The sequence below is a fragment of the Leptonotus elevatus genome, chromosome 2 (assembly GCF_054856555.1).
Source record: "Leptonotus elevatus isolate MCC_2025b chromosome 2, RoL_Lele_1.0, whole genome shotgun sequence".
Lineage (NCBI taxonomy): Eukaryota > Metazoa > Chordata > Actinopteri > Syngnathiformes > Syngnathidae > Leptonotus > Leptonotus elevatus.
In genome coordinates, this window is record NC_141240.1 from 26,740,299 (window position 1) to 26,759,002 (window position 18,704).

The window sequence follows — 18,704 nt, forward strand, 5'->3', positions numbered from 1 at the left end:
CTGTATAAAACACCCATATCGCATGTTTTGTCAATACTATGCAGCCCTCGCAGGTGCATAGTCCTCACAATGTCGTAGTTGTGAATAACTGACACTCTGAGGACAGTGTATTTACACACTGCGAATGTAAAATAAGTTTTCAGGGCTTGGAGTTACACATACAGTCCTCATAATTCATACTCTGGTCAGGTATGGACACTCTGAGGACTGTGTATTTTCTATTAATTGTTTCATTGTGAAAAATAGACATCACCAATTTACACTAACCATTAGTGCTGACGGATTATTTATTTTTGAAATGGCAAATAAAATGTGTTTGCATTCACAATACTTTAACCTATTCATTGTTCTGTATGTACTGTAACTGTGTAAATGCACAGGTACAGACTTGTGTGTTACTAAGAATTGAATTTTATATGTATTTTTCTCTTCATGTGTACCAGGTTTCAACTGAAGCACAACCTGAAGACATAACTGAAGACGTAGCTGTCACAGACCAAGTTGACCAGGTGACGAGATTTCTTTTTGAATGTTGACGTTGAAATACATTTTTCAGAAGCAAGACGTTGGCACAATATATAAAAAAATATCTTGTCGCACGAATGGCTCATGCAATATGTGTATTGCAAAGACAAGCAACAAATGAATATTGGATTGTATACTTTAGTCTGACTTTGACCAATCAGAGACTACCTTAATTGCGCATCGCCATACGAGAAACGTATCGAGGGGCATTACTAACAAAAAATAACTTAATTGGATAAGATTAGATCACAATGAGCATGTTTATTTTTCCGCATTATCGTGTATTTTTTTTCATTGGATTATAAAAATATATAGCTATAGATAGATCCTTTTTTTTTAGTTCCATGTTCAATGTCGAAATAATCTCCATTACTGTATAAAACACCCATGTCGCATGTTTTGTCAATACTGTGCAGCCCTCACAGATACTTAGTCCTCACAATGTTATAGTTGTGAATAACTGACACTGAGGACAGTGTATTCATACACCGTGACTGTAAAATAAGTTTTGAGGGCTTGGAGTTATTATACAATTCATACTCTGGTCAGGTATGGATTCTCTGAGGACTGTGTATTTTCTTGTTTTTGTTTCATTGTGAAAAATAGACGTCACCAATTTACACAAACCTGTAGTGCAGAAGGATTTATTTATTTATTTTTGTAATGGCAAATAAAATGAGTTTGCATTTACAATACTTTAACCTATTAATTGTTCTGTATGTACTGTAACTGTGTAAATGCACAGGTACAGTCGTGTTACTAAGAATTGAATTTTATATGTATTTTTCTCTTCATGTGTACCAGGTTTCAACTGAAGCACAACCTGAAGACATAGCTGAAGACGTAGCTGTCACAGACCAAGTTGACCAGGTGACGAGATTTCTTTTTGAATATTGATGTTGAAATCAGTTTTCAGAAGCAAGACGTTAGGAGTGAAGAGTGTAGAGTAGATGCTAGGGCTGAACTATATAACTAACAAATATAATCACAACAATTTTTTATGCAATGTGTATTGCCAAGACGTTCAAAATATTGTATCCAACAATAAGCTTGTATGGGACTAAAATTCCTACAAGTCAACATTAAAAATATCTCAAATTGAAGATTTGTTGGCAGTTTGGTGATTTGGATTATGCACTGTAGTGATCTTTTGTTCCCATTAATTTATTTATGGTGGATTTTAGAGATGAACTCGCTATCAATTTTATTTTATTTTTTTAAACAGAAGTGTAAACATCAGGTAGTTAATTTACTTGTATCAAGCTTGGATAAATGTGCTTTATGTTTTGGACCTTTCGCTGCACTAGAATGGACTGGCATGATGGGTATTTTATCTTCTGTGTTATTTGTATCTGCAATGGATCTTTGTTTCACGCAACCAGAATTAATAGTGCAGGCATTTTCATTGAATGAATATAATTTAGTCAAGAGGATAAATTATGACCCATGTTTATACCTTTATCTTTAGTTGCAAGCAGCTAAATGTTGAGCAATTGTCTCAATCTTAACGACTGTCTGACTCGGTAAAATAGAAAAGTCTACTGTAACTGAAGGACTGTATCACACAATATCTGTTTTAGGGGCAATGCCATAGATTAAGCATATTAACTATCCCTCTTGTTAAATGCTTCATCTCATCTTTCGAATAAATGTGACTAGATTTATAATAATCTTTAGTATGTGCACAAACTTTAGGTTCTAAATGCTTTTCTAGTTTGCTCCAGCATCTGGCACATATCCCGTTTAAAAAAAATGCAAAACTGCTTGATGATGAAGACCTTTGGTAAATTAACTTTAGCACATTAGCCCATCAATGGCGGGAGCTACTTCTGCCGCGAGCGCTCGACACTTTTCTCAAGCTTCTACTTCGAGTGTAACATCACTAAGTAACAGCGAAGTAAAGCTAGTAAATATTTATGACCACCCGCCAAAATGAATTTTAACCCGCATATGGCAGGTTAATTTTAGAGCCACTGTATATATGCATAAGTATGTGTGCATCTACTGTATATATGGATATCATTGCTGTCCTGTGAAAAACACGTTTCCATTTTTAGGTCGCGGGCTGCTCTCCGGTAGCTCCTATGGTGGAAGTGTTTTTCACAGAACAGCGACAATATGTGTATGTATGTATGTATGTAATAATTGTTTTCGTTTAAAAAATTAGGTTGCTGATGTATCCAGTTCAAGTGAGGATTCGTTAGCAGAGGAATATGTTCCAGATTCTCACAGTACTTCGGACACTTCCTACATTGAACCTGTTTCAGAAATTCAGAAATCCGAAGGTATTTCAGGAATGAGCTATGAGAAAACTGCTCATCCTTTAAGATGAGGGGTAGTCATGTTTTAAAGAATAAAATGTTCAATGTTCACTGACTCTTTTGCATCTGGTTTCATGTCGAGCTTATCCATTACAAAGCTGTGTTTGACCTAGATAACCTGTTCACATAAGAAGCAGTTTTATTAACATACCAGTTTCAGTCTGTCCTAAAATTGTAAGTTGTAACATGAGCACCATGTTAAAACTTACAATTTTAGGACAGATCAGGTATGACTTTGCATTTCACAGTATTGTTATGCACAACAATGTGTCCTTATATCAGGTAAGTCATTACACATCAATGCCATTTTAGTTTGTGTAAAGTCAGAATGCCAGAACTTTCAAATCACTTCAGTGACATGGTTGCTGTGTGTTGTGTAAACTTTGTCCTTGTAATGTGAGTTGGTCCTCATAATTACCATTTTTGCAATGGGCGTGGCTTATTTAGGTCATTATCTATGTCCTCACAATTACGGATTTTTTCAGGTTTTTCTTTTTTTCGTGTGTTGAGTTTTTTCAAGTTTTGAAGTGAAATTCTCCTGGACAACCCCAAAAAAATTTTTTGGGTGCAAGTCCCATCTCTCTGGCATTAGCAGAAAGGGGTGTCCCTGTAATACACAATTAAACCGGTTTGGAAAAAATGTCCTCATAATACACAGAGGCAAGTATGTGTGTGTGTGTGTGTGTGTGTGTGTGTGTGTGTGTGTGTGTGTAAATGATGTCCGTGTAGCTTCGTAAACAAACACTCTCTGCTCAGTGGATTGATTGATTGATTGATTGATTGATATACATTTTCACCGCAGATGAACATGCCAATAATGAGCAACAAAAACATGCAAATTATTCATTAGTCATTTAAAACCGATCGGAATTCATTCATTTCTATCCGAATGGAATAAGAGATCATCTAAAGGTGAGTAGAATACATTATGGGACAGAATATGCCGCACTGTAAGAGGTTTAGATTGGGTTGCTGTAGAATGTGCCACTGGCATCCAAAGTTTCCTAATAAAAAGAAAGCATGGAGAGCTGTTGTAAATGAAGATGTTTATTGGTTTTGTGCACGAGCCAGGGGGGTTGCGGGGTATCTCTTAATGAGGTCTGATCTGAACAGGGAACTAAGGAAAACAGTGTTTTAGGGACTAATATGTTACGACAAATAAGACATTTGCGAAATAAGAATAATAAGATAACCTTTATTATTTTTATTTTACTGTGTTTTAAACATGAATACCTCAGCAGTTTCATTTATTTACCCTCTTTGCGATTTACATCATCCTTCCATCTGCTAGCCTGAGGAGGTTAGCTAGAGATGGAGGAAAGCACTCAATAAGTAAAAACTGGAAAAAAACAAAACAAATTGATCTGACGTACAGTGAGTCTTGAATGAGATTTTATGAATTTATTATTATTTATTTTCACTCAAGGACATAAAAACTAGGTCGAATTTGACAAAAAAAGGGACATTCGCCTATATTACAGAAAATGTCAATGTCTATACTATGCTACGTGGTTTTAAAAGCACATGGAATACAACAATTGCTACTTGCAGACATTGAGACCGTCAACTCTCACTTCATGTTGTGAGAGTCATAAGAACACGGTGACTTTTTGGACCCCACCTTGCACTCAAGACATGACATCTACCAGCCACCTCCATCTGGAACATGTTTGAGGTGTGTGTGCGCGTGTGACTGTGGACATGTGCATTGTGTTTGAAGTGGCAGGTGTGTCTTGTGTGTCCCATGTCAGTTTTATGTGGTATTTCCTCTGAGCGTTTGCTCCCTGGGATTTGGTGTGGGGAACTGTGAGTAGAAGCTCCTGTAATGATTTGGAGCAGCAATGTCAGCAGTTGGCCCATTAACGTTATAGAATGCATTTTCTAATGTATCATGTGCAGAATTTTTTTTTTTTTTTAATTTTAATTTATAACCATTTAGTTCCCACAGCGGAGAGCACACATTCTGATAATTGGTATACATTTGAGCATTTTTCTCCTCACACATTTGAGCCAGCTCGTCATTTTTTTCTTTGACATTTAACTGATGATCTTTCACAACAATGACAACCTAATAACACTTAAAAACTCATTTTAGGAAAATACTTCTACAGTATGAGTTCATATTCGGTGAGCATCAACTGAGTACCTGTGTGTTTTGCTTTTTATGGCTTCTTTGCGATAGCCTCAATATTGGGTGTTGAGGGAAGAAGGTGAGAAGAGGAAAACAAGAACATACATTGGAAGTTGTGTGAAGAAGGATAACTCACACTCAAAGCAGTAAAGCCCTTTTCACACTGCACTCGCTCACGGGGAAAGAATCACAAAGCAATGCGAAATTACCGGTTTCCAGCATGCCCATATTTGGTGCTGATGTTGCAACCTAGCAGGAAGTGGAACAGAGATTTTGCCACTGGTTAGAGTGCACCGCGACAAGATGTATATTTAATTGTTGCAAAAGAAAGACCTGACTTTGGTTCTTTTAAGAACGAGGAGGAGGACACAAGCAGCAGAGAAAAATTAATGGTTTGGCGGGAACATTAATAGTTTAATCATTCAGATAATTGTGAATAAGTCCGCCAAAATAAAGCTAAATCGCTACACCGGCTGCTTTCCAATTGGAGGCGCTCGTCTCATTTCACGGCAACGCCACTGTTGAATAGAACATTTTCCAATTCGGGGTTTCTCGCTGGCGCGCTATGCTGCCGAGCAACACTCCCTTCCGTGGTCCCCACCCATTATACACAACGAAAGGGTTTGATGATGGGGTTTGAACTTAAAGTCTGCTTTTTACGTATGATGTTTTTAACAATCAGAGTAGTTTTCCTTAAATCATTGCCTGTGCATTCAATGAAGATTGTAAACATTTTAACTCATTCACTGCCATAAATTCATTAACATTTTTTTTAAAAAAGATTATTAAAAATTAGGGCCGATTACATTTTGTAAATTGTAATTTATCGCATGACTTCACTAGTTAACTCACAATTAATCACAAATGTTTTATCTGTTCTAAATGTACAATAAAACAATTCTAGGTTTTCATACTCTTAACATAAGTGGGAAAAAAATGTTAAACTAATAGAAATAGTTCAAATGAATTTTTGATGTTTATAGCTGTCAATGGCAGTGAATGAGAATTTTTTTCCCCAAATTTGAACAAATTGGATGTCGAGCAGCATTCAAAACTCCATTCTGTTTGTCTAAGGCTGAACTTTAGCCACAAATTCCAACTAAATTCTCATGAGAACATTTTGCGTGTCATACAAGTCCATATATGTTTGCGAGAGCCGTTTGACTGCGCAGATGGCTTCTCGCATTCCCTCGCGTCCCCTTGCTTTCTGTTTTTCTGAGGGTTTTCTTTGTCAAAGCTGATGGATGACTGCAGTCTTTTGACTAAGCAAAAGACAGCAAGGACCCACACTCCGACACACCTTTAATCTCATTTGTTTGCTGTCTGCATGTGTTGAACAAAACGTGACTTTGATGAAAAAGGAAAGGGGTGGATAAGGTTAGAGGTCTTCACATTGTTTCTCTGTGTGAAATACATGCCTCACTGACACATAGACAACGTTTAGTTTCAATCATTCTGTTGAGGAAAACAAAAACACGGTTCTGACAATTACTTGGTGAAAAGATAAATAATGTAGAGGATGGATGAGGGTGGTCTGTGTTATTGCCAACTTTAGGAAGAGGGGAGAGACTGAGGACAATAATATTTGTCACCTTCTGCTGGTAATCCAACCACGCCCAACCTTTGACCACCTCCAGCCACAAATGCTGGCATGGCACAGGGCGTAGCGCGCTTTACCGACAATTGGCAGCAGTAGACGGTTATTTCTAGCCGAACGATCAATAAGGATGCATCGATAATGAATCTGCTTGAACTATGAGGGACCAGCAGTGCTTTAAGTCAAGCATCATCTACGAGTCCAGCACACGTTACCACAAATGATCAGTAACTACTGGTTCATTCATTGTTTTGCTTTTCTAAACACAGTTTACAGTGCTTGCATATAACAAGTCCAAGCAGAAAGTTTGAATTTGATTTTGAGAAAAGTCATCTCTTCCACTTCGTTTGGTGTTGTTACTAAACGGTTTCACTGGAAGAGTACTTGGAGCAAAGAGCGGAACTGGCAAGCAAGCCCCACGCAGCTGTGGAAGTGCTTCCATATTCATCTTTGATCATGTTCATCCATTACGACCATTTGACTGTCATGTGTGTGTGCTCTTGACTTATGAAGGGGGAACCACAGACCTGGGAGTACAAATGATTTGTGCCTATATTAAGTTAAGTTGGTCTTGACAGCTAACTGCTAACAGCTGTTAGCAACAAGCTAGCCAGGCAGCCAACAATACTGGATTCAACAAATTGATGTATAGTAGAAAGCTTCCGCTTTTATTCGAATCATTCCCAGCCTTTTCTCACTATATGTGTTGATGTTGATGTTTAAGATACTTGAAATACTTGTAGAAGAAGCCCAAGTCACCTCCTTTGACTTTTCCCCATGTGAAGGAGGAATAGCTCCTCTCGTCTCCAAGTCATTTGTTGTGGGCTATTTATATCTCTCAAAGAAAAAAAAAAAAGTTAGGTGTTATAAACCCTACTAGCATGTAAACCAACAAACAAACACTAATTGCTTTTTATTGCATGCTACTTCAATTGTATGGGGGGGGGGGGGGGGGGATATATTTATGTGACCATGCTTGCGAATTTCCACAGCATTTCTTCGATTATTGCCCGTCGCTCATGTCATGTGGTATTGATAAAGCCATGATAGAAATGATGTGTAACTTATGGCACCAAGATCCTGTTTCTGAAATCTAAAGACCACATTTTTCCATAAATATGGTTTCTTTCTTACATATGGGACACATTTGTCCCCATTCCCGCTGACTTCAACTTTATTTCTCTCAATTACTACGTCATTTTGGAAGCAGCACTGGTTCTGTCGTCAAGTGTCGGATAAGGTTGTACTGGAAAAGTACTTGTCGGCAAGGCAAGGCAGTTTTATTTATAGCACATTTCATGCACAAGGCAACTCAATGAGCTCTTCACACAAGCAAAGAAACAACACCTAAAATCATTGAGATAGCTTGTGATATTTTGTTCACATGGTTTGGTAAAAAAAAAAAATTAACACAGGAAAACCCTCAGATTTGTAAAACCTTGAGCCCAGCTACTCATCTAATGATTCAATGTCTATTTTCCAATTTTGGTAGCATTCATGTTAAAGCTACTGCTGTGGTGAAAGAAAATATTGAAAGGGAAAAAGATCTTTTTAACTTTCTTTATGGCCTCAATAAAACCCACCCAGATATATAAAACCGCAAAACCCAGAGTGTATAGAGCTCAGGCATATTTCTTTATTGTCAACATTTCATTCCACTGGAGGCCACACAGAGCTCAGTTCCTATTGTAGGGTTTGTTTCGTCTATGTCTCTAAAGTATCTTGTTTGACGAGAACAGAAGCTCAGCCATTTCTCTTGATACGATTATTTCACTAGACTTGCGAATAAATCATGATCATGAATGGTGACTGATTGACAAAATACGTTTGGTCAAGTCTTAATGGGGGAAACAGAATTTTTTTTTTAACTTGCGATATTTGCCATATAGACCCATCGTTATCTTCATTGAGAAACGGTGCTAAGCTAAAAGGGGTTTTGTAAATGCCGCTGAGGAGTTTCTATCATATTCCATCCAATAAAAATTCTTTGTTGGTCCTTTTTACCAACATGTGGTATCAATAAGGATCATCAAGAAATACCACTGTTCCCTTGGTAACACTGAAAATCAGCTTATCTGCATTTGGAGGACATCTACATTTCACTTTGTGTTTTGATAATACTGCACATGTGTCACGTGTAAGAGTGAGAAAGCAGATCTTAGCACCAGAAGTATATACAGTAAGTTTCTGTCATTGTGTTTCTGCATTTTGCAGACAGAATGTGCCAACTTTGTGCGCCTCCTGCAGCCATACAACCGCACTCACCTCCTGGCCTGCGGCACTGGAGCGTTCCATCCTATGTGCAGTTTCATCTATGTGGGCCACAGAGGAGAGGTAAGATACACTCACGGCTGTGTGCTGTATCCACATCATCACACAAAGCCAGCTACTGTATTTTTGCTGGACGGAACAGATCTACCATAAAGTAGCGTAGCTAAATGTAAACTTGAGTGTAGATGAATTATAAATCCAAAGTTGACTTTGTTCATGTTGTTGGTAGACTAATATTACTCATCACATATTACTCGCATCGTAAAGCCAGCATTAACTGTGCAGACAATATTTTCTGTAGCAGTTTAACTGTAAAAAATAAATGAATGAATACATGAATAAATTAATAAAAAAATACAAAAATACAAAAATACAAAAATACAAAATAAAATAAAAAATAAAATAAAAAATAAAATAAAAAATACAAAATAAATAAAAAAATATATAAAATAAACAACAAAATAAAAATAAAAAATTAAAAAATTTAATAAAACAGAATAAAAAAATAAAAATAATAAAAAAATAAGAAAATTAATTAAAGTTTAAAATAACTAATAAAATTGAAAAATAAAAAAATTAAATGGTCTATAGTGCATTAACCTTAAGATCACTACTCATATTCCTCTTTTATAAATACCCTATTTGAGGCAAACAAAAAACAAAGAAACGGTAAAGCATACTGCCAGAGTAATTTTTTTGCTTGATAAACTTACTCCCTCTTGATTGTGCTTTGAAGTTTTTAACTAGCTATCAGCCTTCTTAAATACGTTTTAATTGTCCTAAAGTAACCATGCTAACTTTTTTGCAAAGAGCCTTAGAAGATCACCAGCTTTTCCTCTCAAATCCAAACAAAAGACAAGAATGGATGAATGAGGGCCATTAATACGGTTGTGGACCTTGACATGAAATCCCAATGCGACACAGCGGGAGCCAGTCAAAGTGGGCACGAGGAGAGTGGAAAGTAGCTAAAGATCCGCAAATAGGAAATATAACATTGCGGTGGGAAAGTGCTCAACTTTTAGTGGTGTGTGTTTCAAGTGTGGATTTAGTTGCTACCCTCAATGTGTGTGTTCTTCCTTGGCGCCATATATTCGGCCGCATTCTCACTATGTCATCGTCACTGCATCCAAGCACTATGTCACCTCCGAGAGACATTCAAAGTCCACTTACAATAAAGTCAATTCTACTGTTACTGTTGCCAAATCCATGCTCAGATGTGAAGTTGGGCCAGTCCAGCTTCAAGCCTTGGGGGCACACGTAACACTGCAATTGTTGTTCTTGTGACTTATCCCAAAATACAATTTCTTCAGATTTTCTTTTTTAACTCATTCACTGCCATTGACGGCTATAAACGTCAAAAATTAATTTGAACTATTTCTATTAGTTTAACATTTTTTTCCACTTTTGTTAACAAGAGTATGAAAACCCAGATTTTTTTTATTGTACATTTAGAACAGATATGAAATTTGTGAATGATTGCGAGTTAACTAGTGAAGTCATGCGCTTAATTACGATTAAAAACTTTAATCGCCTGATGCCCCGAATTTTTATCTTTTTATTTTTTATTCATTCACTGCCATTGACGGCTATAAACGTCAAAATTTCAATTGAACTATTTCTATTAGTTTAAATATTTTTTCCCACTTACGTTGTTAACAAGAGTATGAAAACCTATAATTTTTTTATTGTACATTTAGAACAGATATAAAATTTGTGATCAATGGTGAGTTGAAGTCATGCGATCAATTACAGTAAAAAAAAATTATCGCCTCTTGCCACAAATTTTTTATCATCTTTTTTTTTATGAATTTATGCTAGTGAATGAGTTAAAAGCCTCCTACTGGCATTAAGGACATGCCCAATGTATTTGAAATCAATTTGTCCTTTCAACTCTTTGGCAACTGCGCTTGAATTACATGTTTACAACCAAGTTAACTGTCACTTTTTCAGGCCTGCGTTTGTTTAAAATAGCTTGCAAATGTGTTATCATGCGCAAATGCCGTTCGGTGTGGATGCATTTTTTGTTTGCTCTGAAGCACGCTTGAAATACCCACGTACACGTGCACTTAGCCTAGCAGCAGTTAAACTCAACATCAGGTAGTCGGTCAGAACACAGCCTCCCACGGGGAGTGGGCTCGTTTATTTAACCAGTCGTTAAATGGCGTAGAATACACACTCGAGTGTTTGCCTGACCTCTGGAGGGAGCTGAGGCTAGTAGCGTTCCGACTGGACCCTGGGTGGGATGAACTTTAGCCCCCAGGCGTTTCATCTCTGTTCGGGTCAGACTTACATGTACTGGTTGCGTCTTTCTCATGCCAACACTCTCTTTGCGGTGGCCCGACGTTGCACTCCTGCGATGCTGAAAGGCTGTTATGAAGTTAGCTTGTCAGCTAGATTCAGGTGACAGATTGTGGGCTAGCTTAAACATGGCCCCGTTGTACTTCTTTGTAGGTATGTTTATTGCTTTTCAAAGATAATAATTAGAGCTATAAGATTGATGACAGTGCCACAGTGTCCCAAGCCAGTCATACATGTGAAAATAAACAAATCCATAACAATCATGATGAACAATGATAAAGACGAACACACACTCATCCTAAATAATGCGTTGTGTATACAGTATTTATGCCCTACATTAATTATTCTTTATTCCATCCCATATAGATATTCGCTTGATTTTGTCAGATTGTCAGTCTAACTCACGTAAAAAAAAAAAATTAAATTCTGTCTAGTATTCTGTCTTTCATTCCAAAAGACAGCAATGTTTATACAAGCGTTGAAAGATTAAATTAGAGAAAGAGCTTCCAGCACTTTTACTGGAGTGAAATTTTAGAAGGCAGACAGTGTGCTATTGTTTGACTGGGAACGCAACAAAATGTCAATGTCATAATGTATACAATCCAAATGTTTGACTTTTACTGATTTTTTTTCTTTTTTAATCAGGTGTACAGGTTTGGACTTCTCACAGTTCTACTTCAGGGCATCAGATTATGTCCATAATGTGCATAGTGACTGTGTGTGTCAGCAATCACTGATACTGGTGGTCCCTGATATGCTGTGCTTAGCAAAGATGAAAATAGCACTTTTATTTAGGTCCTCAGCACTTGAGTGTGTTTGTCTTGGCGGGGCTTGTCCAAATGTAATCAGCTGCACCATTTGCCTGCATGACAGTGATGATATGACACACACTCACACACCAATAATAATTTTTGAGGACCATGAGAATACATTTTGAAAGGAGAGGAGCTGTATTTGCAGTTTTTATGTCAGCCCATGTTTGCATGTATTTTCTTGTCAAGTTCATTGCGAATACGAAGATAGCCCCAAATGTTTGTTGTCTTTTATTGGCACCCTTTGTTTACATCATGACCATTCTTTTCTGTGTTGAATTCATCGACATGTTCCATTGTGTCGCTCCGCAGTGAGGTTTTACATAGTTGGCGCAGCGGCCACAATCCCGCCGACACATTTTGCGCCGTAAGCCAGATCACGATCTGTCCGTCCATACCGTTCTGTGGTGAGCTGAACTGGTTGAATTGTGGCTGTATGCCGCATTCCAGAAAAGTGAATCAGTGTACTCCAACTTTGCCAAGATGTAGTAATCACTCATCGTGCAACAATGGTGACGCCCACGGGGAATGCAGCGCGAATCCGAGTATATTTGACATTTGGGACATGTGAAAGTGAAAATACTTTTAACACATTTAGCTCATCAACTAGAGGACGGTTTTTCTCCATATAATTTACTAAATGTGCTTGAATGGGGTAATTGTCCTATTATTGTTATAGGACAGCCTTCAATGTCATCGTGTGCCCTGGGATCACTCCAGAGTGGAAGACTCGCCCTGCTACTCACAATAGTCCATTGTCTGTTCAATGAAGGGACGGCGAGACACTCGCAGTTCACTTGGAGGACACGTCACTTAATAACGTGGACTTGTATCAAACATGAGGGCTGGACGCATTTCCTGTCACCATCTTTTTTTCTTTCTTCCTGGAAAACTGGAATACATTGGACTTGAAATGGATCACGCCTCGACAGCACAAATGACAACCGTGATGAGCGGGAACAGACATTTTGTCTAAAATCATACCATGCCAAGATGTTTGTCATTTAATTCCAACTAGATAGTGGTTGAAGAACAAACGCGTAATATCGTATGAGACACACCACAGTTGGAAAGATGATTTAAAACTGTAATTTAACAACTTTGTCAGCTGAGTGGGTAATTCCCTGAAATTCTCCCCCTGCTTCAGCATGCGCTTGCAATTGAATTGAATTTATTATTATTATTTCTTTAACCAACAAATCAGGGCTACTCCACTCAACGGTGCTTTCAGCTACAGTACAACCACTTAAGGCTTGACCTTTTGGAATTATTGGGAAAACAATCATCTTTAGAGGTCGAACCCTTAGCAATAGGATTAACTGTGCATGGGTTTTGCTTTGTTGCTATTTGTGGATGTTTAAAGTGCCACGAGACAACAAGAAGACACGACATGGTACGTGAAGTAAACAGATTCATATCAGTAAGAAATAAAACTCCAGCTTCACCATACGCATTGCGAAGAAAAAGTCAGTTAAACATGAGGTTTTGCGATGGCGACAGACTGACACCCAAATGGATTTCTGTTTACGTTATAGACAAAATGCTTTTAAATATAAATAAATCAGGAAGTTAACTCATGCTCTGGAATGGATTTTGTCCGACCTCAGAGGTTTTCCTGTACTACTTTAAAATGCAGGAGACTAATCCAGAAAACATCTGATGGGATTCATTATGGTTGGGTGCAACTCTGCTTTTCTAGTTCTGACGTTGTCTCTTCAAATCTAAAACATTTGAGCAGTTTGAGGTGGTTTGCTTTTTATGGCATTTTACAGTCAGATAAATAAAAATAAATAAATAAATAAACGACATTTTTTGACAGCAGAATCTTAAAGAAGAATCTTTTACAAATACACAGCTTGGTCAGTCACAAGAAACATGATGGCCATATTTACTGCCTCAGTTCACTGTGAAAGTATATTGACAGAATATTAATGGCCCTGATGCAATCTGCTTTAACATACATTATCAGCTGTTGTTTTTGGTTGATGCTCTTTTTATTTTTATTTTTATTCTTTGACCTCATCCACTCCTCAGTAAAAAAATAAAAAATCTTCATTGGGAAACGGGTGGGAAACTCGTCTGAACTCTGGCAGCTACACTGATCCCACACTTCCTTCTTTCTCAGACGGCATCTTCGTTCTCAGACAGACAAACAGACAGACAGAAGAGTTCATAGGAGGGGCAGAAAGACCCAAAAGAGTGGAAACAAATAAGAGCCAATCCTCCCTTTGTGCACATTGGAACACAGAGGCAGAGGAATATATTCTTTTGAAGAGATTAAGTCTGATCAACGGCTTTGTTTCCATGGACAGCAGTATGCTAGCCATTCAGTTTTGTTAAATAAAACTGTACTGTACAACCATATAGCTACAAAAGAACACCATAAAAAAAAATTCCCTTTACACCTTAACCCATTCACTGCCAATGACGACTATAGACGTCAAAAATTCTTTTGAACTATTTCTATTAGTTAAAAAAAAGTTTCCCCACTTTTGTCCAGAGTATGACAACCTAGAATTTTTTTTGGTGTACATTTAGAACAGATGTAAAATTTGTGATTAATCATGAGTTAAGTATTGAAGTCATACAATTAATTACAATTAAAAAATTGAATCGCCTGATGCGATTAAAAAAAAGGTTAAAATTACAAATTAGGAGCGTCAGGCGATTACCATTTTGAATCGTAATTAATTGCATGACTTCACTAGTTAACTCACGATTAATCACAAATTTTATATCTGTTCTAAATGTACAAAGTGGGAAAAAAAAGTTAAACTAATAGAAATAGAAAGGAATTTTTGACGTCTATAGCCATCAATGACAGTGAATAAGTTAACATTCCAAATATATCCCGTAGTGCATGACATTCCATGATATGATTATATAAGGACCAATAAGAATTGACCAATTCAACATTGTGTTTGTATCTCCCACAGCATGTCTTCACTATGGACCCTAAGAATGTGGAGAATGGACGAGGGAGGGTCCCGCATGACCCCAACCTTCCTTTTGCTAGCACATTCAGTGGTATGTCCATCTTTTTTTGCTCACCGTATGGCCTTGATGCCAAGTTGTACACAGAGATGGTGATTTCTTTTGCGTGATTTTAAAGACGTATTTTTCCTTTCATTTTGATCCAAAGCTATTGACTTTCGAGTTTCCACTGGATTCAGCGCAACTGTTCTGCACGCTTGATTTTGGGATGTTTGTAAGAAAACCCACATTTATGTAGGCTGTATGCCACATTCTTCACGGAGATGCAAATGAGTAGAAATTGGCCAAACAGTTATTTGTAAGAACTGTTGGTGAATGAAGTCCATTGTTGGAAGAGGATGTAGGTTTTTGGAACGCTAATGGCGGGGGAAAGCTTACTCAGCACTAAAGTACATTTAACATGACCACAGGGCTCTTGCTGTTTGGGATCCTCTTACATTTACGAAATATTGTGAGTCTGTCTTCTCTCCGAGCTGCATGTGGGCGAGGAGAAGTGTACATGTGTTTTCCAGGTCGACGTGATTTATTAGGGTAACATCTGCAGGTTTGTGTATTCTTGATTATATAAATGGGATTCATCTTTTTGGCCACGTTTTCCTACTAGCTGGGATTTTGTGCTCTGCTTTATAAATGAGGCCCATGTAGTGGATTTCTCTGGAGGGTAATCCCTCAGTGGTTTTTCAAGTGGCTCAGTCCCAGTCTGGTTCTCCAATGACTAGCCTTTGACCCAGATGTCTTTTAGAAATCCAATCATCAACCTGCTGGCTGGCCTCCGATGGGCCAACTTCCAGTCCTTGATGGCCTGTTTACACTGAGCTGACAAATTTACATTGTACTTCTCTTGAGTTAAACGACATGGATCCCATTTGACAAGTTTAAGGATAATCTCTTTACAGTACAATAAAGGACTTTCAAATAGTATATAAATGCAACACCTTGGTCTCTGTAATGATTGTAATTAGAATTTCGAAAAGTTGGACTAACACAATCTCATGACAAGTTTGAGAATCAAAATTGTCTCGCATGGATACGCAATGATCAAACTGTCTGGACTGCGTTTTGAGCTCATTTCCAGTCTGTGACATTTCACGCCACTACTGCATATAAAACTAAATACAACTAAAATAAATAATTAACTTTTATTTTGAAAACAAAGAATATAAAATCACAAATCATGTCTGCCCTTTTCACATTGTAATTTGTCAAATGTCAACACCAACCAAAATGAATCTCTCATGCATGCAAGACACCATGAAATGTCCTTAAAATAACAAAGACAACATTAAAAAAAAAAAAAAAAAACTTTAATTAACAGCATTTTACAGTTGACTTTCAGACATGAACGCAAAATAGTGGTCTTTTGCATTTTACTGAGTCTACATTGTGCAAAGGATTTAAAATACCACTATATAGTCATCATTGAAGGTTTTTGTTAAGAAATATTTTGGATTTTTTTTTTCTAATGAATTTTTCAAATATGTTTTTAAGTTTGCTGCTCATCTGTTTAGACAGGGGTGTCAAACCTATAGCCCGCAAAGGGGTTTCATCCAACTTGATCATCTGAGATTATTTTGTAAAAAAAAAACGGTAATATCAGACCATTTAATCAGCCAGCCACAAGCAAAACATATACATGTGTAATTCCATTATTATTTGTCATTATTTTACACATAACATAAAGGTAAGGTTTGTTTAAAAAAATAAAAAATAATTAAAACAGACCAACTCAAACATAAACATGCTAAATACGACACACATTCAACTACTGGTAACACAAACACATAAAACGTTATTAACTGCGTCACACAATGCATTCTGGGAACAATATATATGCAGGTAGATATAACACGCCTGAAACCCTCGGTCTATTTGCATTTGTGTTATTTTTTTGGAACAATATATTCCCAGTTTAGTCCTGCAATTTAAGGCTTGCCCTTAAATAGCAAAAATCTGTGTATAATTGACGCCAATTGTTTTGAAGTTATATATCATGATTTCATCGATTCGACCCACTTGGTAATATATTTTCCTCCTGAGCTAATATGAGTTTGACACCTGTGCTTTAAACAAAGAATTTGATTGACTGTAAACAAACAGAAGAAGTCTCGAAGCCCGTTTTGGGGTTGTTGTTTTTTGCTTCCGCCTTTTCATCTTCTGACGATGTAGTGACACACAAACAGAGCTGTTTCTCACGCTGTGTTACTAAAGGCTTCTAATTCTCCAGACATGATCGCTTAGGATATTTCTGTATTTTATTTCTTCTTTCCCCCCCGAGTTGTGTAAAGTGAGTCTGGCTTGCATGGTCTCAGTAGAGGATGCACACTCAAAAGTATGTTAAAGGGTGGGCTTTGGAGGTCTCTCGCAGTTAAGCTCCCTATCGGATGTGTTTCCTTCCATAGCTCTATGTCATAAGCCTGGACCACAATGTTGAAATGTCACCAACGATTTCCTCATTGTGGTCGATTTCTTCCTCTTGACTGTTTGCCTTTGTTTCACTCCTTTCCTCTCTTTGTAGGCGGGGAGTTATTTACAGGACTGACAGCAGATTTCTTGGGAAGAGACTCTGTGATCTTCAGAAGTATGGGAGGTCGCTCCACCATGAGGACGGAGACTGACCATAAAATCCTTCATGGTAATGTTTTATCAGTCTGTCTTTTATTGCAGCAATGGAAAACGCAAGCTTTCAACAAGACTTTGACAATTCTTCATCTATGAAAAAAAAAGAGTGAATATCTAATTACAAGCTACAATCTGATCTGACGGCATTTGATAGATATTTTTGATTTCTCGCCATTTCTCAGCTACACCAATTAAATATGATTCATGAAAAAAATAGCACAACAGGGACTTAGCCAAAAGTCAAACAACAACAACAAATGTGTAGAAGAAGAATGAAAACGATGCAAATCAGCAAGATACTGAACCCTAATTTGTTCCCAGTGGACCTGACAGTGCCTTGCATGGCAGCAGCATCCCATTGGTGCATGAATGTGATCAAATGCTATATAAGGACACTCCATTAAAAAATACTGTCCAAACCATGCACAAACAAACAATTTGGCAAACGGTTGTTATTAATACATAGGATACATGTATTAGCCGGTCCCCCCATTATTTAATGCCACCGCATCCCTTAATAAAGAATTATTTGCACCCCCACAAGAGTAATATTTCATTTGCTGATGGGATGAGAGCAAAAGACAAACAGGCAAGTTAGTTAACAAATGTTTTATTATGAATTGTATTTCGTCTCTCTTTATTTTCCCAAATCACAAAGGAAACAAAACAATGTAATTTTTGAAAATAGAGCCTTGTGACCCAATCCCAAAAACAAATCCCTAAACTCTTGTTATGAACCCTTTCTCTAGACCCAAAGTTTGTGGCAGCGCACCTCATCCCAGACAACGACGACAGAGACGATGACAAAGTGTATTTCTTCTTCACTGAGAAGGCGACAGAGGCGGGAGACAGGGAGGAGGCCATTCACACACGCGTTGGACGAGTGTGTGCGGTGAGTTTTTCCCATTACAAAATTCCTCCGTGAATAGCAAAAAAATGTATGCCACCCTAAAAAAATTTTTTAAATTGCCTATACTAACTCAACTATAAATATACCACAATGATCTCCAAAAGTTAAAGACGCAGTGTATAATAAGTGACCACTCGATGTCGCTTTAGCATAGAATGCAGCCGAAATGCATGCATTTAGAAGCAAGCACGCACACTACGGTGGCTCAGAGAGACCACACTTTGCA

At 37.5% G+C, this 18,704-nt stretch overlaps 2 protein-coding genes across 2 annotated transcripts in view; both read left to right on the forward strand.

Moving 5' to 3' along the window:
- LOC147179409 (uncharacterized) overlaps positions 1-1,422 on the forward strand; it is a 9,400-nt gene extending 7,978 nt beyond the window's left edge. Inside the window, exon 5 of the mRNA XM_086070046.1 lies at positions 1,330-1,422. Coding sequence (XP_085926172.1) covers positions 1,330-1,422 — 93 coding nt within the window. The remainder of the gene's footprint in view (positions 1-1,329) is intronic.
- sema3g (semaphorin 3G) overlaps positions 1-18,704 on the forward strand; it is a 66,216-nt gene that overhangs the window by 35,879 nt on the left and 11,633 nt on the right. The window contains exons 4-7 of the mRNA XM_086067875.1: positions 8,789-8,908; positions 14,892-14,982; positions 17,465-17,581; positions 18,318-18,460. Coding sequence (XP_085924001.1) covers positions 8,789-8,908; positions 14,892-14,982; positions 17,465-17,581; positions 18,318-18,460 — 471 coding nt within the window. The remainder of the gene's footprint in view (positions 1-8,788; positions 8,909-14,891; positions 14,983-17,464; positions 17,582-18,317; positions 18,461-18,704) is intronic.